This window comes from Spermophilus citellus, assembly GCF_964194105.1.
Source record: "Spermophilus citellus genome assembly, chromosome: 17".
In the NCBI taxonomy this organism is placed as follows: domain Eukaryota; kingdom Metazoa; phylum Chordata; class Mammalia; order Rodentia; family Sciuridae; genus Spermophilus; species Spermophilus citellus.
In genome coordinates, this window is record NC_138199.1 from 23,881,487 (window position 1) to 23,905,353 (window position 23,867).

At 46.3% G+C, this 23,867-nt stretch overlaps 1 protein-coding gene across 7 annotated transcripts in view; it reads right to left on the reverse strand.

Moving 5' to 3' along the window:
* Positions 1 to 23,652, reverse strand: part of NLRP1 (NLR family pyrin domain containing 1) — a 41,592-nt gene extending 17,940 nt beyond the window's left edge. For 3 of the 7 annotated variants that reach the window (XM_081270186.1, XM_081270191.1, XM_081270192.1), the window contains exons 1-9: positions 23,454 to 23,652; positions 22,726 to 23,225; positions 21,688 to 21,849; positions 19,931 to 20,131; positions 14,764 to 16,381; positions 10,599 to 10,769; positions 4,811 to 4,981; positions 1,945 to 2,115; positions 224 to 313 (exon numbers count right to left, since the gene is read on the reverse strand). In XM_081270186.1, the coding sequence (XP_081126312.1) occupies positions 224 to 313; positions 1,945 to 2,115; positions 4,811 to 4,981; positions 10,599 to 10,769; positions 14,764 to 16,381; positions 19,931 to 20,131; positions 21,688 to 21,849; positions 22,726 to 23,044 (2,903 nt within the window). In that variant the 5' untranslated portion in view covers positions 23,045 to 23,225; positions 23,454 to 23,652. The other 4 variants (XM_081270189.1, XM_081270188.1, XM_081270187.1 and 1 more) reach the window with 4 other exon arrangements.
* Between the last annotated feature and the right edge of the window lie 215 nt (positions 23,653 to 23,867).

Consider the following 23,867-nt stretch of genomic DNA (forward strand, 5'->3'; position numbering starts at 1 on the left):
ATGGTGGTCTTTCCTCCAAAGGTTTCTTGGTGTCTTTGTCTTTGTCTCCCCCTTATGGTCATTGTTTTCACTGATCCAAATCTCCAGTCCCGGTGGCCATTCCTTATCTGTTTGTCTTTCCCACCATCCCAAGACCCTTTGTCCACCTCTTAGTTCTGGACTAGGGGCAAGGGCTCAGCCCTGGGCCTGGGTGGGTCAGAGGGAGACCTGGTCCACCCCTTACCATCTGCTGGAGATGAGCAGCCTGGGTATCTCTTCTTCCAGGGCCTTCAGCTCTTCCCTCACCTGGTCACTCAAAGGGGTATAGTCCAGCCTGCAAGCACAGGGGCGGGGTCTGGTTCTCCTGGGATTCTCATGTGATCCTAAGTTCCTCAAGGACCCAGCTCCTGGGTTCCACCACCTGCTAAAGGAATCTGCCACAGGTTCCCTGGAAATCAGGCTCTGAGTTGGAGGTAGAGTGAGGAGGTTTATTAGGGAGTGTTCTTGGGCCAACACCAGGACAAGGGGAGGGAGGGCAGCAGAACTGGGCAGGGGTGGAAACTGCTGTGATATAGTCTAAATGGCAGCCTTGGCTAACTCACGGGGGTTTCTGAAGCCGGGATGAAATGATACTTTGGAACTGGGATGAGGGACTGGGAGTTTATACTCCAACATGGGTCAGTCATTGGATGCAGGCTATCCCAGGAAGGGGATGTCCTTGGGTGAGGTGGCGCTCATTGGCACAGGACATCCCTGTGGCCAGCTGCCATCCGCATCTCCAGTGGTGGAGGGATACGTCTTCATTCCTGAAGAGACTCTGGGCTACATTTCACAGTGTCCACCACAGAATAGCTATTCAGAGTGACCACCTAGGGCCTAGTCTGGGGTTTCCTTCCCAGAGGCTGGAAGAACAGAGTCCTGGGGTTTCTGTTGTATTTGAGGTAGTTATTCTCTTCTCTGGGCCCCTGTGTCCTCAATCTACAACCTGGGATTGGTCACTCCTGCTTTGGTCATCGTGAGGCAGGGTGAAAAGAGCCTACATCTGCAAAAGACTGTGCATTGTCACCGTTACTGCTGTTGAGCTGTTCTTTGGGGGAAGAAGATGGAGCTCTTGAAGTGAAGCTTGTCCCTGTTTACCATGCCCTGGGCTCCAAGAAGGAGGATGCAGAAGCCATCTCAGAATTTCAGGGAGCAAGATCTGAATCCAGATCTACCCACAGCATCAGCTCTGGAGAGACTTCTGAAAGAGCTCTGTGGGGGAACCAAGGCACTAGCACCCAGGGTAGAGTTCCCCTGGTTGTAAATGGCCAGTTTTAACCACGGGAGAACCTGAATATAAGTTCTTCATTCCCATTATCTTGCCCAACTACTCCTTTAGGTTTGGGAGTCAAGGCAGAAGGCCTGGCTGAAGAGAGCCTGAAGGTACAGGCTTTCTGGACCCCTCCTGAGAGCCAGATAGAACCAGACACTCAATGACACTCTCTTTCCCATTGGAGTGTACGCTTTGGGAGGACAGGGCCCATTTCTGTTTGCTCATTATTGTATCCCTAGGGCCTGGGCAGTGCCTGACACATGGGAAGCCTGCCAGGCATTGGTGTATAAGTAAATAATGGATGAAGTACTACCCTGGAATGAGGTGAACATGGGAGAGTCCCTTAGAACATGCAGTCTCCCCAATAATTATCATGTGATCATGTTCAATTCTCTTCCTGGTACCATCTTTGTTTTTATATGCAGTTCATTATAACCCAAAAGGTGGGCATGATATTTCCATTACATAGATGAAGAAACCAAGTTTTAGGCGAGATAATGATTTGTCCAACTCACACAGTATGAGTGGCACAGATGACAAGGGGCCCAGGCCACCTGGGCTATGCATTTATCCATTTTCCTTCCCTTGTCCCATCTCTTAGCACCCCACCTCTACCCCTGTCCCTGACCTGAAAGGACCCACAGGGCTCTTACCACAGGAGTGTGAGTTGGCAGGCTGGATGCTTGAGCCCCTTGTAGAGCAGCCTCACTCCATGGTCGCCCAGGTCATTCTGTTGCAGGTCTAGCTCCAACAGTCTGGGGCTGACGCTGAGTGCAGAGGCCAGGTCCTGGCAGCAGCTGGAAGTGAGGCCACAGCTGACCAGTCTGCCGGAGAGATGCACACGGACCACTGGTCATTGTCCTGAGGACTCATTCCTTTGGGTAACTGGGGTCTGGTCTCTTTTTCTAATTATTGTGGCCCTTTGGTGTTCCCAAGTGATGTTAAAGGAACATAAAGACCTTCCTGACTTGTGCTAATCTGGGAGGTTTTAATTTTCCTTTCAGGAAAACTAATCATTAAATTATTAAATTTAATTTGCAACCCAGGAGCCATTCAGGATGCAGGCCACCTCCCTTTTATGCTCCTGTGGGAGTCACATGAAATCTGCCCATGCACTGTATCCACCTTGTATGAACAATTTACTCAACCTCCCATTGGTGTGTCTGGGTTTAGTTGTTAACCACATTGGCTTGGCCAAATACTCAAAGTCAGTGGACACAGGATGCTCTGGTGGGTTTCAATATTAAGGGGATCTACAGTCTAGGAGAAAAACTACTGAGTTTCTAATATATGAACAGAAGTTGAGGTGGATATGATAGGTTCTATTGGAATTGAGGGCCTTTCCTGTGTTCTCCAGTACATATGGGTAAATATTGGGTACATATGCTGGCCCAAGCCAGAGCCATGTCTGACATGCTGCATGCTGCTCTGAGCAGTGCTAAGCTCTAATGCCTTGTCTTATCTGTTGGATAACTCTGTATCTCTTATAGTCGAGCTGCAGGTCAAATGGAACGGACATAGAGATCCATTGGTCTGCTGCTTGAAGAAGGGCTCATATTCCATGATGTCTGGGAAAACCTGATTCTTACTGATCATGGCCATCTTCTCCATAGGGAGAGGATGGGATGGCTCATCTGGGAGAAGCAAGGATGGAGTGGAAGGATGGTTTTACTCTGTTTTTCCAAATAAAGTCCTCTTTCCCCCTTGTAGAAGTGGGGTAGCTATAGACATTCACTGAGAAGGGGCTGGTGCTAGGTGCTTGGGATTGAGGCTTATGTCTCCTATTTAATTTTGGTAAAAAATACCCATCCCCAGCTATTTGATACCAGGGATTGAACCCAGGGGTGCATAATTGCTGAGCCACATTCCCAGACCTTTTTCATTTTTTATTTAGAGACAAGGTCTCACTATGTTGATTAGGGTCTTGCTAAGTTGTTGAGGCTGGCTTTGAACTTGTGATCCTCCTGCTTCAGCCTCCTGAGTCGCTGGGATTACAGGTGTGTGCCACTGTGCCCAGCTTCAACAATGTTCCCCTTAATTAGTACATCCTTTGTAGAAGGCAAAATTAGCAGTACATATAGTCTTTACCCAGAAATTCTCAGAGTTTAGTCTACAGATAATACACTGTGTCTCAGGATACATAGAGGAGGATATTAATCGCAGCTCTGTTTATGGTGATAAAGATTAGCGATAACCCAGATGCCTAAGGAAGTGATTAAAAAACTAATGGTGAATTCGGGTAGTGAAATTCTGTGCTGCCATTAAAAAGAATGAAGCAACTGTATGTATTGATGTGGGACCATCTCTAAGATCTGCTTTTAATGATGAGTCAAGGTTCAGAAGAGCATTTGGGACCTTTTCTACAGGAAGAGGCTGTGCATGTGCAATATGTATATATAGGCTTTCTTTAGGTAATTGCTGTCTAGAGCTCCTCTGCTCTTGGTGTCTTAGTTCAACTTCTGCCGCCCTCGGCTTCCACAACTTGATCTGCTCTGCTCACAGCAGAACACTCAGGACTTATTTGCAAACCAACCTGGTAGCATGTCACTTAGTCCTTAAAGGGTCTTGGTGAAGAGGGGGTGCTTGGAAAGTGGACCACCAGGCTTTGATGTCAGACCCGGATTCAAAACCCAGTGCTACTGCTTCCCACTTATGCAGCCTTATAAAAATAATTTAACCTTTGACCCATTTTGTCTTTTGTAGATGTAGAAAGGATAAAATATTACCCTAGCCTTCTAGGGATGGGTGATCCCTGGTGTTAGAAGGAGACCCCAGTGGTTCCCCTTTCCATCCTCCCATCCCATCTACCTCTTTGCTCAGGATTATTGAGTAGCAGAACAGGCAACGGCACCGTGAAGCAGAAGATTTGACCTTGGGAAGGTCAAATGCAAGTAGGACCAGAGATGTGAACAAACATCTCTTGGGGCTCAGGCAGAAGCCAAAAGGAGACCTGATGGCAACTGTGAGACCTGAGTGCATGTGTGTGTGTGATTTTGTGCATGGGCGGGGGGCTCCAGAGAGACTAGGGAGACATGAGCAATCCACTCTTGTGCTATTACCATCATCCTCTGTAGTAGATTGTGAACTGGCCACATAAGTTCTCTCCTGGTGCCCACCTTGCACCTGTGCCCCATGGTAGTGTCCTTCCATCAAGAACTAGAGTCTATTTTTTCCTCCCCTAGAATCTGGGCTTGGATATCAGGAGATTTTCTTTTACCAATGGGACAATAGCAAAGGTGACTAAGATAGGTGTTTGAGAAGGGCTTGTATACTGGGACTTGGCTTCTCTTGTTGCATGTGGAGCCCTGAGGTCACCCTCCGCCCCACCTCAGCCCAGGTGTAGGTGAGCATCCTCCTGAGCCTCCACAGAACATTGAGTTTCTGCAAGCTCCTCCGCATCCCACAAAGCAGGCCCCCCCTTTCTCTGCCATTTTTCTTAATCTGCCACATGGTCAGCTTCTTTCTCCACTGTCCATGTCCACCCTCACCAGGCAATATCTCTCAAAGAGGAAAACTTACCGCAATCGCTGTAGCTTGCAATACCTCTGACTCAACCTCTGGAAAAGATGCTGGGCTCCAGCATCTGTTAGCAAGTTGAAGTTCAGCTCCAGTTCAGTCAGGGTCTCGCTGGTGCTCAGCCCTATGGCAAGGTCTTTGCAGCTTTCAGCGGTGAGACCACAGCTGGCCAACCTGTAGGAGACACACACATCCATGACCTCAAGTTTATCATCTTGTGGTTCAATGTATAACCACAAACAACCATGGAGCACCTACTGGGGCCACACTTGTGGTCCAGGTGGAGGTTGATAAGACCTCTTATCTCAGGTCCCCAGAAATGCACCTGCTATGGTGGGGATGGACTTAGAAACAAATAGCAATAGGTCAGTTTTTGATCAAAACTCTACAGTGCTTTTATTCAGAGTAAAATTCAAGGTTCTTATCCTGGTCACCAGGATCCATCCTGATGATCTGGATCTTTGTCATCTCTGTCCCCATCTCTTTTAGCTCCATTGTTACTAAACTTCTCCCTGTTTCTTAAATACACCAGAGCCTTTGCACCTGCTCCTTCTTCTGCCTGGAGCAATCTGGAACAAACCAGTACCTCATGATTCATTCCTTTACAAACTTCAGGTCTTTGCTCAATGGTAAGTCACCTTGATGAAGTCTTGCTCACTACTCTGCCTATTCAAGATTATACATGCACCCCCAGACTCCCCACAACTTTATTCTGCTTTGCTTTTTCTACAGCCTTTATCACACACAATGCATTTTACTTGCTATTTGACTTTGTGTTCCTTCCTCTTCATAATATAAAATCCATGTGCTTTGTCCATTTTTGTTATTAGCCACACTCCCACCCCTGGGTTAGTGCATTTCTTAAGGCTGTAGATGAATGCTCAGAATAGCATAAAAAAAGGGGTAAGTCAAGGTCACTGAAGGCAGAGGAATGAGTGATTGAGAAAAGAAGGAGGAATGGGTGGCTCCCTAAGGTGAGGGTGGTTGTGGGGGGCACTCCTGGATGGCAGGGTGGATGTGAAATCACAGTACATTTGTTGTTTAATCTCGTTGGCATACAGATTAAATTTGAGGATACCAAGATAGTGGTAAGTCTCGACTGTCATTATAAGATGTTTGGACTTTATTCAGTGGGCACTGATGAGCCTGTGAAAGTTCTTAAGGACATTTGTGATTTTTGTATTACTTTGGAAAGATCCCTGACAGCCAGTGGAGGGTGATAGGTGGGGCAATGCAAGAAGCAGGTGGTATGGTGGGAGAATGAACACCTGGGTCAGAGTCATGGCTATGGGGAGATGTTTCTGGGAGACTAGATGACACTCAGTGACTCTTTAGATTTTGGGACCAGGGTTGGATATGGAGTTGAAGCTACTGCCACTTACTGAGAAAGCAGATGAGAGAGGAGACAGGGTCAGCTTCTCAGGTCCACAACTAAGTGTATTTGCCACATAGTGCCAAGTGCTTAGGAGGGCCCATGATTGGGGTTTAATTCTTGGTGGCTGCCATCTTGGATTTTTAAATATGCTTATCTTTGAATTTATGTTTTGGAAGCAAAGCTTGATGGAATAACAGAATCTTGGCTTATATATGCTCTTATCTCAAGTCAGTTCTCTCCTTCCCTGAGCTAGAAGAGTTCTTGGCTTCCTACTTCCTTGCCTCCTGGTGTCACAGGGTATCAGCTAGCCTTTTCCTCAACCCAGTGACCACTGTTGTCCACTGTCTCCAGTGTGGGACTGGATCAGGAATGGGGAGGATAAGGGTGGTGCACTTAGAACCATGGCTCATTTGGTAATTTGGTGAGAACAAGACTCACCCGCTAATGATCTGGATACTGCATGCATCCTGGTAATACCCTGGTGGTGGTGGTGGGGTTCTCCCATCTGCCATGGATTGGGTAGTAGAACCATGGGCACATACATGCTCTCTGGCTTGAGTTTTGCGCCCACTCTAGGACAAGGTGCATGGGTCTGGTGACTGCTGGGAGGGGAAACCTGGCATTTGGTGGGCTGTGTGCACATAAGTTGTGGGTGGGATCTCAAGGAGCCACTTTTGTGGCCCTCTTCATCTGCAGGGATTCTCCTTCTTCAAATCTCAACCTCTCCCCAGACCACCAAGGACATCAGGCCTCAGGCTTCATTGAAGAGGCTGAGGTTATCTGGCTAGGGGTGAAAGAGTAGACTGTATAAGGGCTCTGGAGCCAGAGAGACATTGGTTTAGGTCTCACTTTGTCAGTCACCAGTAGAAGACTATGGGCAGATTTTATTCTCTTTGAGTTTCACTTACTTACCTATAACATGGATTTGCTAACTCTACTGTGCAAGGTGGTTGTAAAGATCTGAGAAGATAGTGTGTGCTGTGTGTTTAGGACAGTGCCTGGCAGTGTTTAAAGGATGCTGCTGTGGGACCTGAAACCCTCAGTGTCCCTCAACCTCTCTTCCTCAGCTGCCATGTTTCCACACAGTCTGTCTCTGTCCCTTTGTTCCAGAGAAGCCCAAGGCTCCTCCTTCAGGTGTCTTTGATCCTATGTCCTTCTGCTCTCCTTCTGGCTTTGCTCTTTCTAGATCTCTGAGTTCTCCATCCTCTTCTCTTACAACTCCTCCTATGTTTATGTAATATGATCTTATGTAATGCACTTTACATGAAAGTGCATTAAAGAAAAATCCCAGAATTCTTGATTCTAGCCCATTCAATGTATTTCAAGAAAAATCCAAAAGTGACATAAATGACATAAATCCTATATTTAGAAGAACCAAAAAAGGCTGTGTGCAGTGGCACACACCTGTAATTTCAGTGGCTCAGGAAGCTGAGGCAGGAGGATCATGAGTTCAAAGCTAGCCTCAGCAACTTAGTGAGTCCTTAAGCAACCCAGTGAGACACTTTTTATTTAATGAAAATATAAAAAGAGCTGGGGTTGTGACTCAATGGTTAAACACCTCTGGGTTCAATCCCTCGTTCCAAAAAGCAAACAAAAACCCTCAAAAAATTCCGCCAGAAGGCTTGTAGAGTTGATAAACAAATTTAGCAAAGCAGCAGATACAAGATCAACATACATAAATATATTGCTTTCCTGAACTTCGATAATGAATCAGCTGAAAAAAATTAGGAAAACTATATCCCATTCCCAATAATCTTAGAAAATACCTGGGAATAAATCTAACCAAGAAGGTCAAAGACCTCTATAATGAAAACTACAGAATATGAAGAAAGAAGCTGAAGAGTACCTTAGAATATGAAAAGAACTCCCATGTTCTTCTTGGATGGGCAGAATTAATATTATCAAAATTGTCATACTAAAAGACTAATACTTTTGTCAACAAAAGCATTATCAGATTCAATGCAAATCCTATTAAGATACCAATGACATTCTTTACAAAACTAGAAAAAAAATTCATCTGGAAGAATAGCTAAAGCAGTTAGACCCAGAATAGCTAAAGCAATTCTGAGCAAGGATAGTGATGCTGGAGGCATCACAATATTGAACCTCAAATTATACCAGAGAGCTATAGTAACCAAAACAGCATGGTATTGGTGCCAAAAAAGACATGAAGACCAACGGAATAGAGTAGAAAACACACAGAGAGAAATCCATATACATATAGTCATCTGACACTCGACAAAGGTGTGGAAAACATATGTTGGAGAAAAGATAGCCTTTTAATAAATGATGCTGGGAAAACTGGATATCCATATGTAGAAGAATGAAACTTGATCCCTATCTCTCATGTTTCACAAAAGCCAACTCAAAGTGAACTCAAAGGCTGAGGAATTAGACAAGAAACTGCAACTGGTAGAAAAAAAATGTAGGCTTAACACTCCAACGTATTGGCACAGGCATTGACTTCCGTAACATAACTTCTAAAGTGCAAGAAAGAAAACCAAGAATCAAGTGGGATGGCATCAAATTAACCAGCTTCTGCATAGCAGAGGAAACAAGAGGGTGCAGAGAGAACCTCCAAGAATGGGAGAAGATCTTTGCTACCTGCTCCTCAGCTAGGGGATTAATATCCAGAATATATGAAGAACTCAAAAACCTTTATACTAAACAACAACACCAACCCCAACAACCACCATAAAAACCCCCACCAAATCATTCAGTTAATAAATGGGCTAAAGAACTAAATAGATAACTTTTTAAAAGAAGAAACACAAATGGCCAACAAATATATGAAAAAAATGTACAACATCTCTAGAAATCAGGGAAATGCAAATAAAAAGTGCATTGATATTTCATCTCACTCCAGTCAGAATGGCAATTATCAAGAATACAGATAATAATAAATGTTGGCTAAGATGTATGTGTGGGGGGAAGGTACACTTATGTATTGTTGGTTGGACTGAGTATTAGTATAAATACTCTGGAAAGCAGTATAGATTTCTCAAAAAAAAAAAAAAAACAAAACTGCAAATGAAACCACAATATGACTCAGCTATCCCATCCCTTGGTATATATCCAAAAGATCTAAAGTCAGCATATTATAGGGATGTAGCCACATCAGTGTTTATGACAGTGCAATTCATAATAGTCAAGCTATGGAACCAGCCTAGGTGCCCATCAAGAGATGAATGGATAAAGAAAATATGGTACATATACATAATGGAGTTTTACTCAGCCATAAAGAAGAACGAAATTATGTCATTTGCTGGTGAATGGATGGAACTGGAGAACATCATGCTAAGCGAAACAAGCCAGACCCAGAAAGTTAAGGGTCGAATGTTTTCTCTCATTCGTGGCAGTTAGATTAAAGTAAGGGGGAATAAAGGAGGGGAGAATGCCATGAAAATAGGAAGAGAAATTTGTGAGGTAGAGGACAGGGATTGATGAGGAGGGAAGAGGGACAGGAAAAGGGAGGAGTGGTGGAATGAATCTGACCAAACATTCCTAAATACATATATGAATATACCCTAGTGAACTTCACCTTTATGTATATCTATAATGCACTTATTTAAAATAGACCATAAATAGCTGGGCATGGTGGTGCATGCCTATAATCTCAGGGGCTTGGGAGGCTGAAGCAGGAGGATCACAAGTTCAAAGCTAGCCTCAACAACTTAGCAAGGCCCTAAGCAACTCAGTGAGACCCTGTCTCTAAATAGAATACAAAATAGGGCTGGGGATGTGGCTCAGCGGTTGAGCGCCCCTGAGTTCAATCTCTGGTACTCCCCCAAACAGATTATAAATAGATAGAATAAAGATCAATAGTATAGAGGAAAGGGAGGAGGGGGAGGAAGGAAAGAAGTCAAAGAGAAAGGTAAATGAGAAACACTGGGGACTGATTTGGAGCAAATTACATTCCATGCTTATATAATGATGTCAAAATGAACCCCAAGAGTGACATAAGCCAGAATAGAAGAACACTGCATGACCTCACTTGTTGGTTAAAAAGAAAAAAAAAGTAGAATGGAGGTTCCATGGAGAGGTGGGAGAGGGATACTATTCCCTCTGCCTGGGATATTTTCCCCCCGGTTTCACTTAGTCAAATCCTCTGTGTTTTTTTAGATTTTCTTCCAGTTACTTCCTCAAGGAAGTTTTCTCCACTAGAGCCTTTATCTGGGCCTGTTGTCACTTGTTTGTTAGCTGTGGTCCTTAACACCAGTCTCTCACAAACTGCGGGAAAAGATTTTGTGTGCATGCGTTTACCATAGTAGCACAGGCATTCGCCACAGTGCACGGTCAGAGGGGATTAATGGGTATGTGATAAATACAAAGACTAGTCTTTCATCCCAAGACTCAGCCTTTGCCTCCCATCTCGCACCCCTTACTGCTTCATTGGACACCCCAGGCCAGACTTACCTCAAGGTCTCCAGGTAGCACAGAGGTTGTCTCAGGGTCTTACGAAGATTCTGCACTGCAGAGTGACTTAGCGAATTTCCACTAAGGTCCAGCTCCCTCAGGCCTCCACTGACCTTGAGAGTAGAGAAGAGAACCTGCCAGCTGTTGTCGGTGATGGGGACCCATCTGGACCTGAGGGAGACAGAGAGGAACAGGAGAGATGTGACCCAGATGTGCAGAGTCTGTGTGCACAGCACTGCACAACAGGGAGGGGTTCTGTCCTCCTGAGCACCAGGCCTCAATGGGGAGTGCCATTGCCAGGACTGACCCACGTTTCCACCTGCTCCTGCCAACCTGGTTAGGTGCCCTCCTCTGTGTGGTACCTCATTCTACAACCCTTACCAATAGTATACCGATGTGCTCATCCTCTCCTCTGTTTCTGTCTGAGCCTGGGAGTTCCCTGAATGCAGGGGCAGATAGTTGGTATCTCTTTTTATCTGTAGTACTCAGCATAGCCCCTGGCATAGAGGAGGAGCTTGGAAATTTGGACAGCCTTCCTCCCATCAATGAAGACATACCTGTCTTTGGCACAGAATTTTGGAGTCCCAGTGGCTAGAAAGGAGATGGGAACAGAGTCCAGGAGAGACGGTTTGAGGATGATTTTGTGATGGGATGTTGGATATGATTAGATATACTACTCTTCATGTTGGTTTTCGTGGGCCCCTGTACTTTCTAAGGACAGCAAGACCTTAGTGAATGTCCACAGGAAAGAGATGGCAAAGGGAATGTCCTAGGAGAGAATATTTGCAACCCAGATGGGAGAGGATGATGAGTTTCACATGAGTGTTAGAGTAGACTCTGCCTTATATGACTTCCACCCATGTACTTTCTCCATTTTCACCCAATACTTTAATGATCTCACTTGCTTCTGGGGTGTTTTGGTTGGATATGAGGTGTCCCTCCAAAACTCCTGTTAATGCAGGAATATTCAGAGGTGAAATGATTGAATTGTGAGAGCTGTAGTCTTATCAGTCCATTCTAGTTTGAATGAATGGGGTGGTAACCATAGGCAGGTGGGGCATGACTGCAGGAGGTAGGTCACTGGGGTTGTGCCCTGGAAAGGTCCACCTTCCCTGTGGCCTCTTTCCCCTCCCTCTCTTTGCTTCCTGACCTTGTCTTGAGTTCAGAAGCTTTCCTCCACTTCACCTTAAGCCCCAGAGCTTGCTTGGTTTTGTAGAGCTTGAATAACACATCTTTAAATTTTTGCTTCACCTTAAGCCCAGAGGAATGGAGTTGGCCATCTATGGACTGAGACCTCTGAAATCAAATAAACTTTTCCTCCTCTAATTTGTACTTGTTGGGTATTTGGGTCACAGAGATGCAAAAGCTTACTGAAGCACAGGGCTTCAACTGCTCAAGCTCGATTCCATGTTTCAGAGTGACATTTCTGTTTTCTTGCCAGATGTCTCTATCACCACACTCCAGTAACTCTTCCACCCACTACAGTCCAGTCTTAACTCATCTTTCCCCTAAAGCCTCCAGAGCAGTACAGAGGTGTGGAGCAGAGGCTCTGGAACCAGCTGCCTGCTTGCAAGTCCACCTCCCTGTGCCTCATTCAGTCTCCTTAGCTGCAAAATTAGGACAGCAATAGCACTTGATGGTGCACAGGGTTTGTGATGATTATAAGATACTGCAGAATCTCTCCCAAATCCTAGCGCAGTTTTAAACATTAATGACTTCAAAAATATAAATGCTATGCATGCATCAAAAAAAAAAAAAAAAAGATTCTCCAGGTGGCCAGTGTTGACTGAAACAAAAATTTAAACATGTGTTATTCAAGCTCTACAAAACTAAATAAATATAAAATAAATCAAATAATTAAAGTTCCAAAGGATGGATTTTGTTGATTCATACATAGCATTTTATACTACCTGAAGGGCAAAATTCAAAACTGATTCTTCAAAATGCTTGATGCTTGATTATAAGACAAATAGATACCTGAGGCCTCTCATCCTGCCTTGATGTATTTGGTGGTGCTGGGGATTGAACCCAGGGCCTTGTACATGCAAGGCAAGCACTCTACTGACCAAGCTATATTCCTAGCCCCTTTTCCTGGAATTTTTTTGTTGGTGGACTCTAGTCTCCTGGCTGTTCTCCCTGCCTGGCCTGGCTGACTTGGAGCCTCTCAAATCTCCCTCTCCACTTGTATACCTCCCACTTTCCCATGGGATGCTGCTACCATTCATTCCAAACTCTCTTTCTCTGGCCTTGGTGTCCCTGGTTCCTCTTGTCCCCCATCTGGTCTCTGCCTCTGTGCCTCTCCAGGATGCACATCAGGCCACTGCCACTTGCAACACCTGTGTCCGTATCCTTTAAGGCCAACATCATGTTTACAACCAAGAATAACTAGAAACAATCCCACGAATAGGGGAATGGTCAAATCAGAGAGGGATGACCCCATGGTCATTCAAAATGCTGTTGTATCAGACTTAATAACACAAGAAGATAGTCTTGACCTTTTAGGAAAATAAAGCTGACTGATATAAAATGCATAGCATGGTTCAAATGAGTAGAAGACATAACTGAATTATTATTATTATTATTATTATTATTATTATTTTCTGGTGTCAGGGATTATACTCAGGGGCCCTTAACCACTGAGCCACACCCAGCCCTATTCATTTCTTTATTTTGAGAGAGGGTCTCAATGGGTTGTTTACAGCCTTGCTAAGTTGCAGAGGCTGGCTTTGGACCTGCAATCCTCTTGCCTCAGTCTTTTGAGCCTTGGGGATTACAGGTGAGAGCCACCATGCCCGGCAATAACTCAATTCTTAATAATGGTCATCTCTGAGTGACGGAATTACAATTGATATTAATATACATCTTTTTGCTTATCTACATATATTAATCTTTCTACAGTGAACATGGGTTTTATTATGAGAAAAAGCTTTAAAAATCTGAAAAGAGGGCTGGGGATGTGGCTCAAGCGGTAGCGCGCTCGTCTGGCATGCGTGCGGCCCGGGTTCGATCCTCAGCACCACATACCAACAAAGATGTTGTGTCCGCTGAGAACTAAAAAAAAATAAATATTAAAAATTCTCTCTCTCTCTCACTCTCCTCTCTCACTCTCTCTCTCACTCTCCTCTCTCACTCTCTCTTTAAAAAAAAATCTGAAAAGAGAAGACTCAAATAAATAAAACATTTTCTTTTCTCTGGGCCTTTCTCCTTTTCTGGTTCACTTGTGTGCTCATTCCCTTCTTTGGGCTCCCCATAATACCTTTTTCATACCTCTATTATCGCAGGCCGTCAAATTCTATTGTAATTTTTTGATGGATGACTGTTTTCTCTCCCAGTTCCTTAGGGCAGGGATTGTTTTTTCGATTTGTAATTTGTAGGGCATGACACAAAATCAGTGTTAAACTAATATTTTTGGAATGAACCATCTAAGGGGGGAAGATAGACTCATACTGATACTGAACGATCAATATTGCAACACAGGCAGGGGAAGTTCCCAGGGTTGCTGGGGTTGGATGGCCACTCAGACAGCTACTGTTTTATGCTTAGAGAGTGTGTTTCAGGTTGAGTGTCCAGGGCAATAGTGGCACCATTGATGCAAATAAGGAAATCAGTTTTGCAGGGAAAAATTGGGTCTCCACTTCATAGACATGTGTTCTGAAGAGATGGGGGGACGATCTCACGGCCAATGTCATTGTCATGAGAAGGGAGAGGGAGGTGTGCTTAAAGCAGTTGAAAGAGGAATTTATCATTTCTTGGAGACTCAGCATATCAAGAGAGAGAGAGGAGCAGAGGCAGATGGATTGCTTGATCCTTGGAGAGGATAGAGGTTTTTTGGTACTGAGGGATTAAACTCAGGGTGCTTTACCACTGAGCCACATCGCTAGCCCTTTTTATTTATATTTACTTTGAGACAGAGCCTCACTAAGGTGCTGAGGCTGGCTTTGAACCTGCTATCCTCCTGCCTCAACCTCCTGAGCCACTGGGATTACAGGCATGCACCACTGTGCCCAGTCATGCAGAGGATCTTAAGAAGGTAGAGAATGGTGGTTGGATGGGGCAGTTAGAAATCATGGTGACATCATACTTTGGCCCCTGGGGCTGAGCGTGAGTGTCTCCAGTGCTCAGGAAGTGGGTGGGAGCTGATGAGAGGAGAGGTCAGGATACTCACAGAACAACTCCAGGGGGTCTCCATCCTTGTCCCTTCTGTGGGCCCTCATTCAGCTGAAGCCTCTTCACATGACTGCAGAATTTCATGCAGAAAATGAACACCAGAAGCTCCATGTCTGTCTGGACATACATCCTTGTTCTTTGGAAACAGTCCATGGCCTGCATTAGGAATTCCTCATCCTGAGTCTCATACAAACAATGGAGAAACTCCAGAGAGTGTGGCTGTCCTGGTGGGGATTTGGCCTCCACCCATTGCAGCAGCTCCCATTTCCTTTCCGGATACAACTGGAAGGTGAAGGGTTCCTCCGTTACTCTTGACCAGTGATCACTTAAGAGGCCGAACAGGAAGCGCACGGTTGGTGCCCCAAAGAGGTTGTTCCTTCCATACACATCTAGCAGCTCTTCCATACCTCCAAGGCCATCAGGACTTTGGCTTCTTTCCTCATTATCCCTCAAGGCATAGGACATTGCTGCAAAGAACTCCTGGAAACAGAGATGAATGAAGCTATAGGTCAGGGAGTCAGGGCCCTTGCGGAGAACACCCCTCTTCAAGAAAATGGTGACGATGGCTTCATTTAACTCGTGCTTCCTGAGGTCACCTGCACTGAACACAGTCTTTCTTTGCCAGAGGCCTTCAGCAGCCAAAGAACAGAAGTCCTTGAGCTGTGTCCCTAGGTGTGGAGCTGGAAAGGCCTGGAAAAGGTAGTGCATACACAGGCTTGTGATGGTCTGAATGGTGGGTGGGAGTTCTTTCCCCAACTCCATGTTCTCCTTCAGGTAAGTGCAGACCATCCAGGACACCAAGGGCAAGAGACACAATGTCAAGAGCTCAGGGTTTGATTCCAGCATATTAAAGGCTCTGTTTGCTTGGCTTTCATCTGTGAAATATTTGTAGAAATATTCTTTCCTGCCAGACTCCGAGAAGCCCAGGACTTCTACCCAACGTGGTTGCTTCAAAGAAGGAATGAGTTTCTGCAGATCTGTGGTCCGAGATGTGACCAGCAAGGAGGCCTCAGGGAGTATGGCTTTCCCCAGCAAACCACCCAGGAGTGCATGCACTGGCTGTGACTGGCTCCAGTGCACACAGAGCTCAGGACTCTGATTCTCCAAGACCCATTTTGGCTCATCGATACCATCCAGGATGAAGAGCAATTGCTCCGGCTGAGACAGGATCTGCCTGATGGGTGCTGTAGGGGCTTTCCCATCTTCTGAGATGAGCTCAGCCAGACTCACCAACTTGCATTGGGCCAGCTCTCTGCAGCTGAAGTAGAAGACGTGCTGGAAGCGGTCTCTGTACAGCTGGCCTTCTTCCCAGGCTCCCTTCACCTGCCTGGCCAGTGTTGACTTTCCAATTCCAGGAGCCCCATGCAGTATGACAATATGAGGTTCTTTCTGGAAACCTGGGCCTGGGCCAAATAATTCACAGATCTCAATCAAATGTCCTTGCTCCTCCACTACATCATGATGCCAGCTTTTCCTGGCCAGGGGATCCTGGCCTCTGGGATGAGGCTTTTGTAGAAGTAGCAGCTGTGTGAATTTTTGGTGCATATTGTCATTTTTCCAGGATTGTGCGTGGCGGAGCTTTTCTCTTCTCTGGTTTTGATATCTTTCTCTGATTCCTAAATAAGGGAGGAAAAGATGGGAACTAATGGTACAGAACAGAGTTGATAATTTATTCATTTAACAACTGAATGGACTTAGGTACCTACTCTGAGCCACATAGCACATTAACTGCAGATAATGGTGGGTTCTGGCAGGTGACGTAGAAGGAACAAGGGCTTTGGAGTAGAAGATTTGAGTTCAAATCTTTACCAGATCATACTCTCTGATATATTTTTTTTTCATTCAAATATTTATCCAGGGCTTTCCAAATGCCAGGCACTACTCTAGGGGCTGGGAATAAAGAGTGAACCGACAGACACAACTGTCTGCCCTCATTAAGCCTAGGACTTGGGCCATGAGCTGCACTGAGCCTCATTTTTCTCATCTGTAAGTTGGGCATTTTGATATCTCCTTGTAGGAGGAGTGGAAATCTTAGATAACGGAGCAGATGCTGTTGCTCCTGAATGGCATCTTTTCAACACCCACCTTTGCAGGACCTGCCAATCATATCCTTCAATAAGCACCTGTGATTGTCTGAGGGCTCTCTCATGGCCCACAGTGGGATGTGCCAGAAAGACTGCAAAGCTAATGCTCTAGAGAAAGCATTAGCTGACAACAGATGGGGTCCTCTGTACTCAGGACAGGCAACTCTGAGGAATGTTCTACATTGTCTCCCAGACATCCTCAACAGCATTGAACCTCAGTTGCTGCTTTGGTTTGGATGTCATTTATTTCCCCCCAAACTCATTGAAATTTGGCTGCTGATGTAGTGGTGTTGGAGGTGGGGCTTAATGGGAGGCATTTAGGTCATGGGGGAGCAGCTTTCATGAAGAGATTCATTCACTTCTTGAGGAAATGAGTTAGCTGTGGAGGGAATTGGACTCCCTTTCCTCTCTTCTGCAGCCTCCTGCTTGTTCTTCTGCCCCCTATCCCTCTCGCCACACATGGAGCAGCACAAGATCCTCAACAGAAACTAAGCGATGCGGCCATCTGATTTGGGACTCTTGGCATCCAGAACTGGCAGGAGATAAGTAAACCCCATCTCTTTATAAAGTACGTGGTCTCAGTTACTTTGTTGTAGCAACAGAAAATGAACTAAGACAGATGCTCACAGGGGTAGCCTGCTCCATGGTACACCTTTGCAGGGATTCTTCCTCCCCAGACTCACTTCCTTCTTCACTCCCAGTGCCTCTGGGGAATCACCTCCCCAATAAACTACCTGCACACACAACTCATCTCAGGACCTGCTTCTAAGGGAACCAACCTGTGAAAGATGGAAAGATGCCTAGTGAACAGTGAGAAGCTGAGCTCATCATGTAAGAGATCGTTCCCCACAGAGGGTCTTCAGGCTCCAAATTAAGTCAGATTCTGAATGGAGCAGTTGTTATAATCTCGCCCCACATTTCTCTTCCTAACATTTTGAATGTCTCTTGCTTTTCCCCCTAGATGAATTTTAAAGATGATCCAGATGATTCATCTGGGATGGTGAAGACCAGTTTACCCCAGGACACCTGGTGGGCTATATCTGGAGGTCAAGGTTACTACCTGTCCTACCTTTCAGGCAGGATGAAGAAAATCTGGGGAGAGTTTGGAGTGTGGAGTCAATTCATATTGTTATTCTTTGTGAGACTGCAGCTTCAGGGTCCAACTCACCTCTGAAATCACAATCTATGGGTCTGCCTTTATTGTCTCTTGTGAGACCATTTCTAGCAATGTGAATACCTTCTAGGAACAATAGGTCACTGCCAATCGTTATCTGGGGCCACCGCCCACTCTGCTCAGGCTGTGCCTCTTGAGATGCCAAGAGAGGACTTAACTCTTCTGATGTCACTTTTTCCAAAACCTCCTAGTTTTCATAGATCTGTGACCATGGACTGTCCTCTTGAATCAAGTCACACTTAAAAAAAATATTTTCTTTCTTGAATTAAGTAATACTTAAAAAAATACTCTACCTTGAATGAGTTTCATTTTAATGTTACGCCCCTGACCAGGTAGGTGTTGGTCAGCTCCATCCAAATCCACAAAAACCAGGAAAGCTGGCTGGATTTGGCCTGTTTTTGCCAGTCCCAGCCAGCCACCTGTTTTTGTACAAATTGCAAGCTGAGAATGACTGTTATGTTTTCAAATGGTTGAAAAAAAATCAAAAGATGAATATCATTTCATGTTGTGACAATTATGTGATATTCAAAATTTAGTGTCCATAAATATAGTGTCATTGGAACACAATCATGACAGTTTTCTGGTGTATCGTTTATGGTTGCCTTAAGGCTGTGATGGCCGGTTTGAGTAGCTGCGGCAAAGACCCACAGTTTAAAATATTGTTTATCATTTCCTTTACACAGGCAGATTTTTTTTGCCTTTGTTCTTGATCAATCAGAAAGCCTGCTGTGTGATTTTTGTACTTGTTATGAAACTGTTCAACTTCCACCCTTGAAGAATTTCTTTAGAATTTAGAATCAGGGAAAACTTGAGGAAATGGGTTAGCTGTGGAAGGAATTTGACTCTGGTTCCCTTGAGTGGGTCTTTTTCTCTTCTTAGTGATAATAGCTATTATGTAACCCATTATATTGCTCTTTTTGCCCTGCTTGCCAGGATGCTCAGAACCAATGGAACCTTTAATTATAGCAACTAATTTGCCTTCATGGTTTTTATATTTGCTTTTTAAAATTTTTTTATCATTATTGCATTGTAGTAATATTGCATTGGTATGTTTCTGTACGATGCCTCGACTCCTTCCTATTTTTCTGCCTTTCCTCATTTCCTGTCTCCCTTCTTTCTTCCTTCTTTTCTTTTTTTGAATGGGAAGTGGTGTGACTAATTAAATCAGTTGACACACATTGAGCCTAGGCCACATTTTCGGCCCATGAGTTCTGTAAATTAACTCCCATTTGTGTGTAGAAGGATTCCTTTTCACTCAACATCTCTCAGATACAAAGGGAGCATCCTCTAGCATGGGTTAAGACCAAAACACCAGAAGCCAGTGTGGCTGTGGCTTTGAAATGACTGTCCTCATTGCCTACACAGCAGAGGGAGTAGGACATAGGGGTTAAAGGTGTGGACTGTGGTGTTGGGGAGAAGGAAGGCTGAATTCCAGCTTTGCCCCTCATTGTGAGACTTTACTTTTTTCAGCCTCAGTTTTCTCATTTGCAAGATGGGACCATAACAGTGGTTGTGAAATTTAAATAGAATGTGCAATTGAAGCACTGGCATAGGGTCTGACGTGGAGTGGGGGTGTCTAGCGAGCACTTGCAGGCACGTGACTTTCTCTAAACCACTTTCAGCAGGGGATTGGTGAGAAGCTCTGTGGACATCAGATCCAGCTTACCTGACCCCAGGCCAGTGGAGTATGTTTCTTGTGCTGGAGAATGAACCCACATCCTCATTTTTAGCGGCTTCCTAGAAGCAGTGCCTTGGTCTAGTGGTGACTGCAGTGTCAGGGGTCCTAGGGAGTGGATTCAGAGGTTCTCCAGGTCCTCTGCTCAGCCTGTTAACCTGGCCCCCAGGGACCTGATTTTGTGCATGCCTTTGTACCCCCGCCATGCCCCAGAAGCTCGGCAAGGCCTCACCTCCGTAATAGTTTCCAGATGTTTCAGCCAGAAGCCTCTCAGTCTCTGGAGCTCCCTGATGCCTTGGTTCTGCATTGGTTTGAGGTGGAGGTTCCCAGCCCCCCAGCACTGTGGATGTGGGGGCATTGGGTGACTCTTGGCTTGGAGACTCCTGGTCTGTAGAGCTTGAAGGAGCTCGGTGGAGGAACAAGGGAGGATTTCCTGGATGGGGGGATGGGGGATGACAGAAGAGAAATGATTAGCTACTGAAAATGCACTTTGACTCTCACAATGATCTTGCGGACTAGTTGTTAAGATCTTATTGTTTAAGCCACATCAAGGTAGATGGAGAGTTTTATTTTCTTACGGCTGTTCTGAAACATTTTGGTGGGAATATAGTGTGTTTAAGGTTGCAAGATTTTGATGAACCACTTGAGAGGCCAAACTCCCTATTTCAAGTAACCATAGTTACTCTGCAGCTTCCTGGGCAGGGTGCATCCTCTTTACTGCAGTGCACAGTTTTGCCAGACACTGAGAACTCAGGCCATGCAAGTTGGAGGTAGAGTTGAATTGTTCAAAGTGATAGAGAGCGGAAGAGCAGTCTGGTACTGATTTGGGCATGGGAAAGAGAAGAGTGCTCTTGGGAGGCATAAATAGTGGGGGATCTTTGTTAGGTGAGACATGTGAGCAGTCTAGCCCCTCTTATCATATCAAAGTAGAGTGTTTGCTCAGATTTTGTGCAAGTAGATATGTGTATGCGTGCATGTGTGTGTGTGTGTATGTGTGTGTGTGTGTGTGTGTGTGTGTGTGTGTGTGTGTGTAGCTTAATTCTACCCTGTGGAGTTGGAGGTGGTACAAGGAGCTAAAATTAAGTAGTATGAAGTCTCAGATGAGGGTGGAAAGACTTGTTCCACATCACACCATAAGTGGGTGAAGTCAGAATGAAAACTGAGGGCAATGGAGTTGGAGCCTGTAGCCACCCAAGCCAGGACTTGGGAGCAGAGGATTGAGAGTGGGCACAGAGGAAGGGGAAGGAAATTGGAGCAAACCCAGGACTTCCACAAAGCAGTGGCAGGGTGGAGAAGGAAATAACTTCCCCAGGCATGGATTGCTCTGGATTCTAGCCCTGGCTCTGCCCCTAAGTGCTTGTGAGCTTGAACAGGCGGGCTGTTCTCTCTAGCTCTTCTGCACTGTCAAGAGGTGGCCATTTTGATTGTTGGGATAGGAGAGGAAGAGGCAAGGGTGTAGCTGAGGTTTGAACCCTGGTGACCAAAACGGTAGAGAATAAAATAAGAGAAGTTAGGAAAGGGAACTGGCTGGGGATGAGGAATGAGCCCAGCCTCATGCTCAGATTTTGTGCAAGTAGATATGTGTGTGCGTGCGTGCGTGCGTGTGTGTGTGTGTGTGTGTGTGTGTTTTCATCTGGAGAACAGAAGCCTCTTTTGAACTTCTGGGCTACCCTGACCCTGTGGATCTTCGGTGCCCACCAAGATTATGGGATGAGCTCTGCATGGTCAAGGACCATGCCACACAGGACTGATGCACATGGGTCCCAGTTTCCCCATCTGTCAAATGGAAAGGGGAGCAGTCTCAGCACTGAGAGGTCCTTGAAGGACCATTACCTCCAGCCGTATGGCTCTCACCATCCCTATCCTGGCTCTTTCATCTTTTCTCTATAGTATGCCCCCCAGGTCCCCATGAAGGTCCATGTGTACCTGTGGGGACCCACTGGCTGACTCACCACCCCACCCCAGTCCCAGGCAGGGCTCTTAACTCACCTTTCTGGATGTGGCTAGGTGTTACAGGAAAAATTCTCTTTGATTCCCGGGTGGACCCGGTGCAAGGAAAATTCCAGAACTTCAGCACTTCTGTGGAGGTGGGCCAGCTGGGGGACTCCATGGCGGGTGTATTTGGGGAGCCGATGATTAAGGAAGAGTTGCCTATGGGAAGGAGACAGAGAGGTTGAGGGCTTGTCCGAGGGGCAGGAACAGAGCCTGGGGTTCTTCATATTAATCAGGTCCCATTTCTTAACCAAGTGAGGTCGGGAGAAACCCATGAGCCAACTGAGGCCCTCACAACCTCCCCCGACAGGCTCATCCAGAGAATGATATCCTCACAGACACCAGTGGGCAAAAAGTCCTGATCTGGGGCTCAGGGAATTTGCCTACCTTTCCTGGTTCTGATGTTGCTTCTTTGGGTAAGTTAACATTCCCCTCTGAGCGTCAGCTCTCCCACGTGAGGCTACCAGCACCTGCCTCCCCGGGTTGCCAATAGTGATAATAGCAGCAGCAGCAGCATCAATAGCAAGAGCTTGCATTTATGGACCATTTACTGTATATGGACTCTGCTAACAGTTTCACATGGATTATCTCTTTTAACTCCCACACAGGCTCTTACTCTCTCATGGAGAAACAGAAGCAGAGTAGTAAAGTGACTTGTCCAGGGTGGCAGTGCTGTGACAGGAGCCTGCCTCTGCCTACCTCCCAGTCATGTTCATAACTACAATGCTCTGTAAGGGCTTCTTGGAGAGCCGGGCTTGAAACCCATGCCCACTCCTCTCTGTACCCTTCTGAGTGCCACTCTACCCCCCATCAGCCCTCCAGGCACTGTGAGGATCACATGGGGGATAGAAATGCACTGGAACAGAAGAGGGTATAGGGCAAGGGGTCTAGCAAGAGCCCCCCCCCACAGCAAGCCTTCTAGCTCTAGCCTAGTCTGCATGCTCCTTTGGACAGTCCCAAGTCACCCACCCAGAGGTGGCTTGGTAGGAGGGTGGTAGTGCCAGTGGGACTGGGGTAGGGTCTTTTTCTACTCACTTGAAGTCAAGGTCGTCTTTGCCTGGGCCTGGGCACACAGCAGACTCAGGCCCATCTGTTCCCAGGTATGGAAGGCCAGGTCCCAGGCTCGCTGCTCCCCATACTGAGCCACCAGTTGTGAGGCCACCTCCGTGCCACTTGCCTTCTCTGGTTGAGCTGGTGTCACATCAGAAGAACACCCAAAGAGTGTTTTGTTGGATAGCCGAAGCTGGAATTCCTTCAGCTCATCTTTCGGCAGTAGCTCCAGGTAATGAGCCAGCTGGTCCTGGGTCCCTCTGGCCATCTCTGCCCCAGGCAGGAGAGCCTTGGGGATATTCATGGGGGGGAGCAGTGGGTAAGTGAGTGGGTGGTGAAGGGCATCAGGCAGGTAGAGAAGAGTGATCTTCCTTTGCCTTGGCCAGTGCACATCTCTCAATGCACGACTCTCATGGGGATCATGTCTCTTAGCCTGGCAAACTCCGATTCAGCATTTGGGACTCAGTTTTGTAAACTGAGGGCATCTGCCAATATAGATGATATCGGGAGGAGAGAGGGGAGAGGAGTGGTAGGAGAGCCACAGGAGGGAGGAGACCCAAGGGGACTGGAAGATACTGGAAGAAGTCAGAGTCCATGGAGGTGCCGGGGCAGGGCCCAGGGCTGGTCAGGAAAGGTGATGGGGAGGAGGAAAGGGAGGAGGGAGGGGTGGAAGGATGGAGGGGTGGGGAGATGAGGGTGTGACTGACACTTACTATTCTGGGTTCCTCAGATTCTTCCTTCTCCTGGGATCTGGACTCCTGGAATCAACCCTTGAGACACAGCACTGAGAGGAGGTGAGGTAGAGGGGGGTGAGAGGCCATGCAAGTGGTGGGCTCAGAGCCCAAGATTCAGTTCAGACCCATTTGCAGTTCTCTCCAGAATGCTCCTGGTTGGGACATCTCTTGGTTGAGAACAACCCAGAGCTGGCCACAGCAGGAAGGACAGTCACCCAGAGGAAACCTCTGAGGGGTGTGGTCAGGGGAGGGGAGGGGCCTGGACAGGCCTATCTACATCCAGGACAGACACATGCTGTGTGTAGCACATTGCACCCTGTCACCCATCACCTGAGCCTGCCTACAGGGCCAGGGTGCAGACTCTCCAGGCAGGGGCTGGGGGTCTGTGCCCTG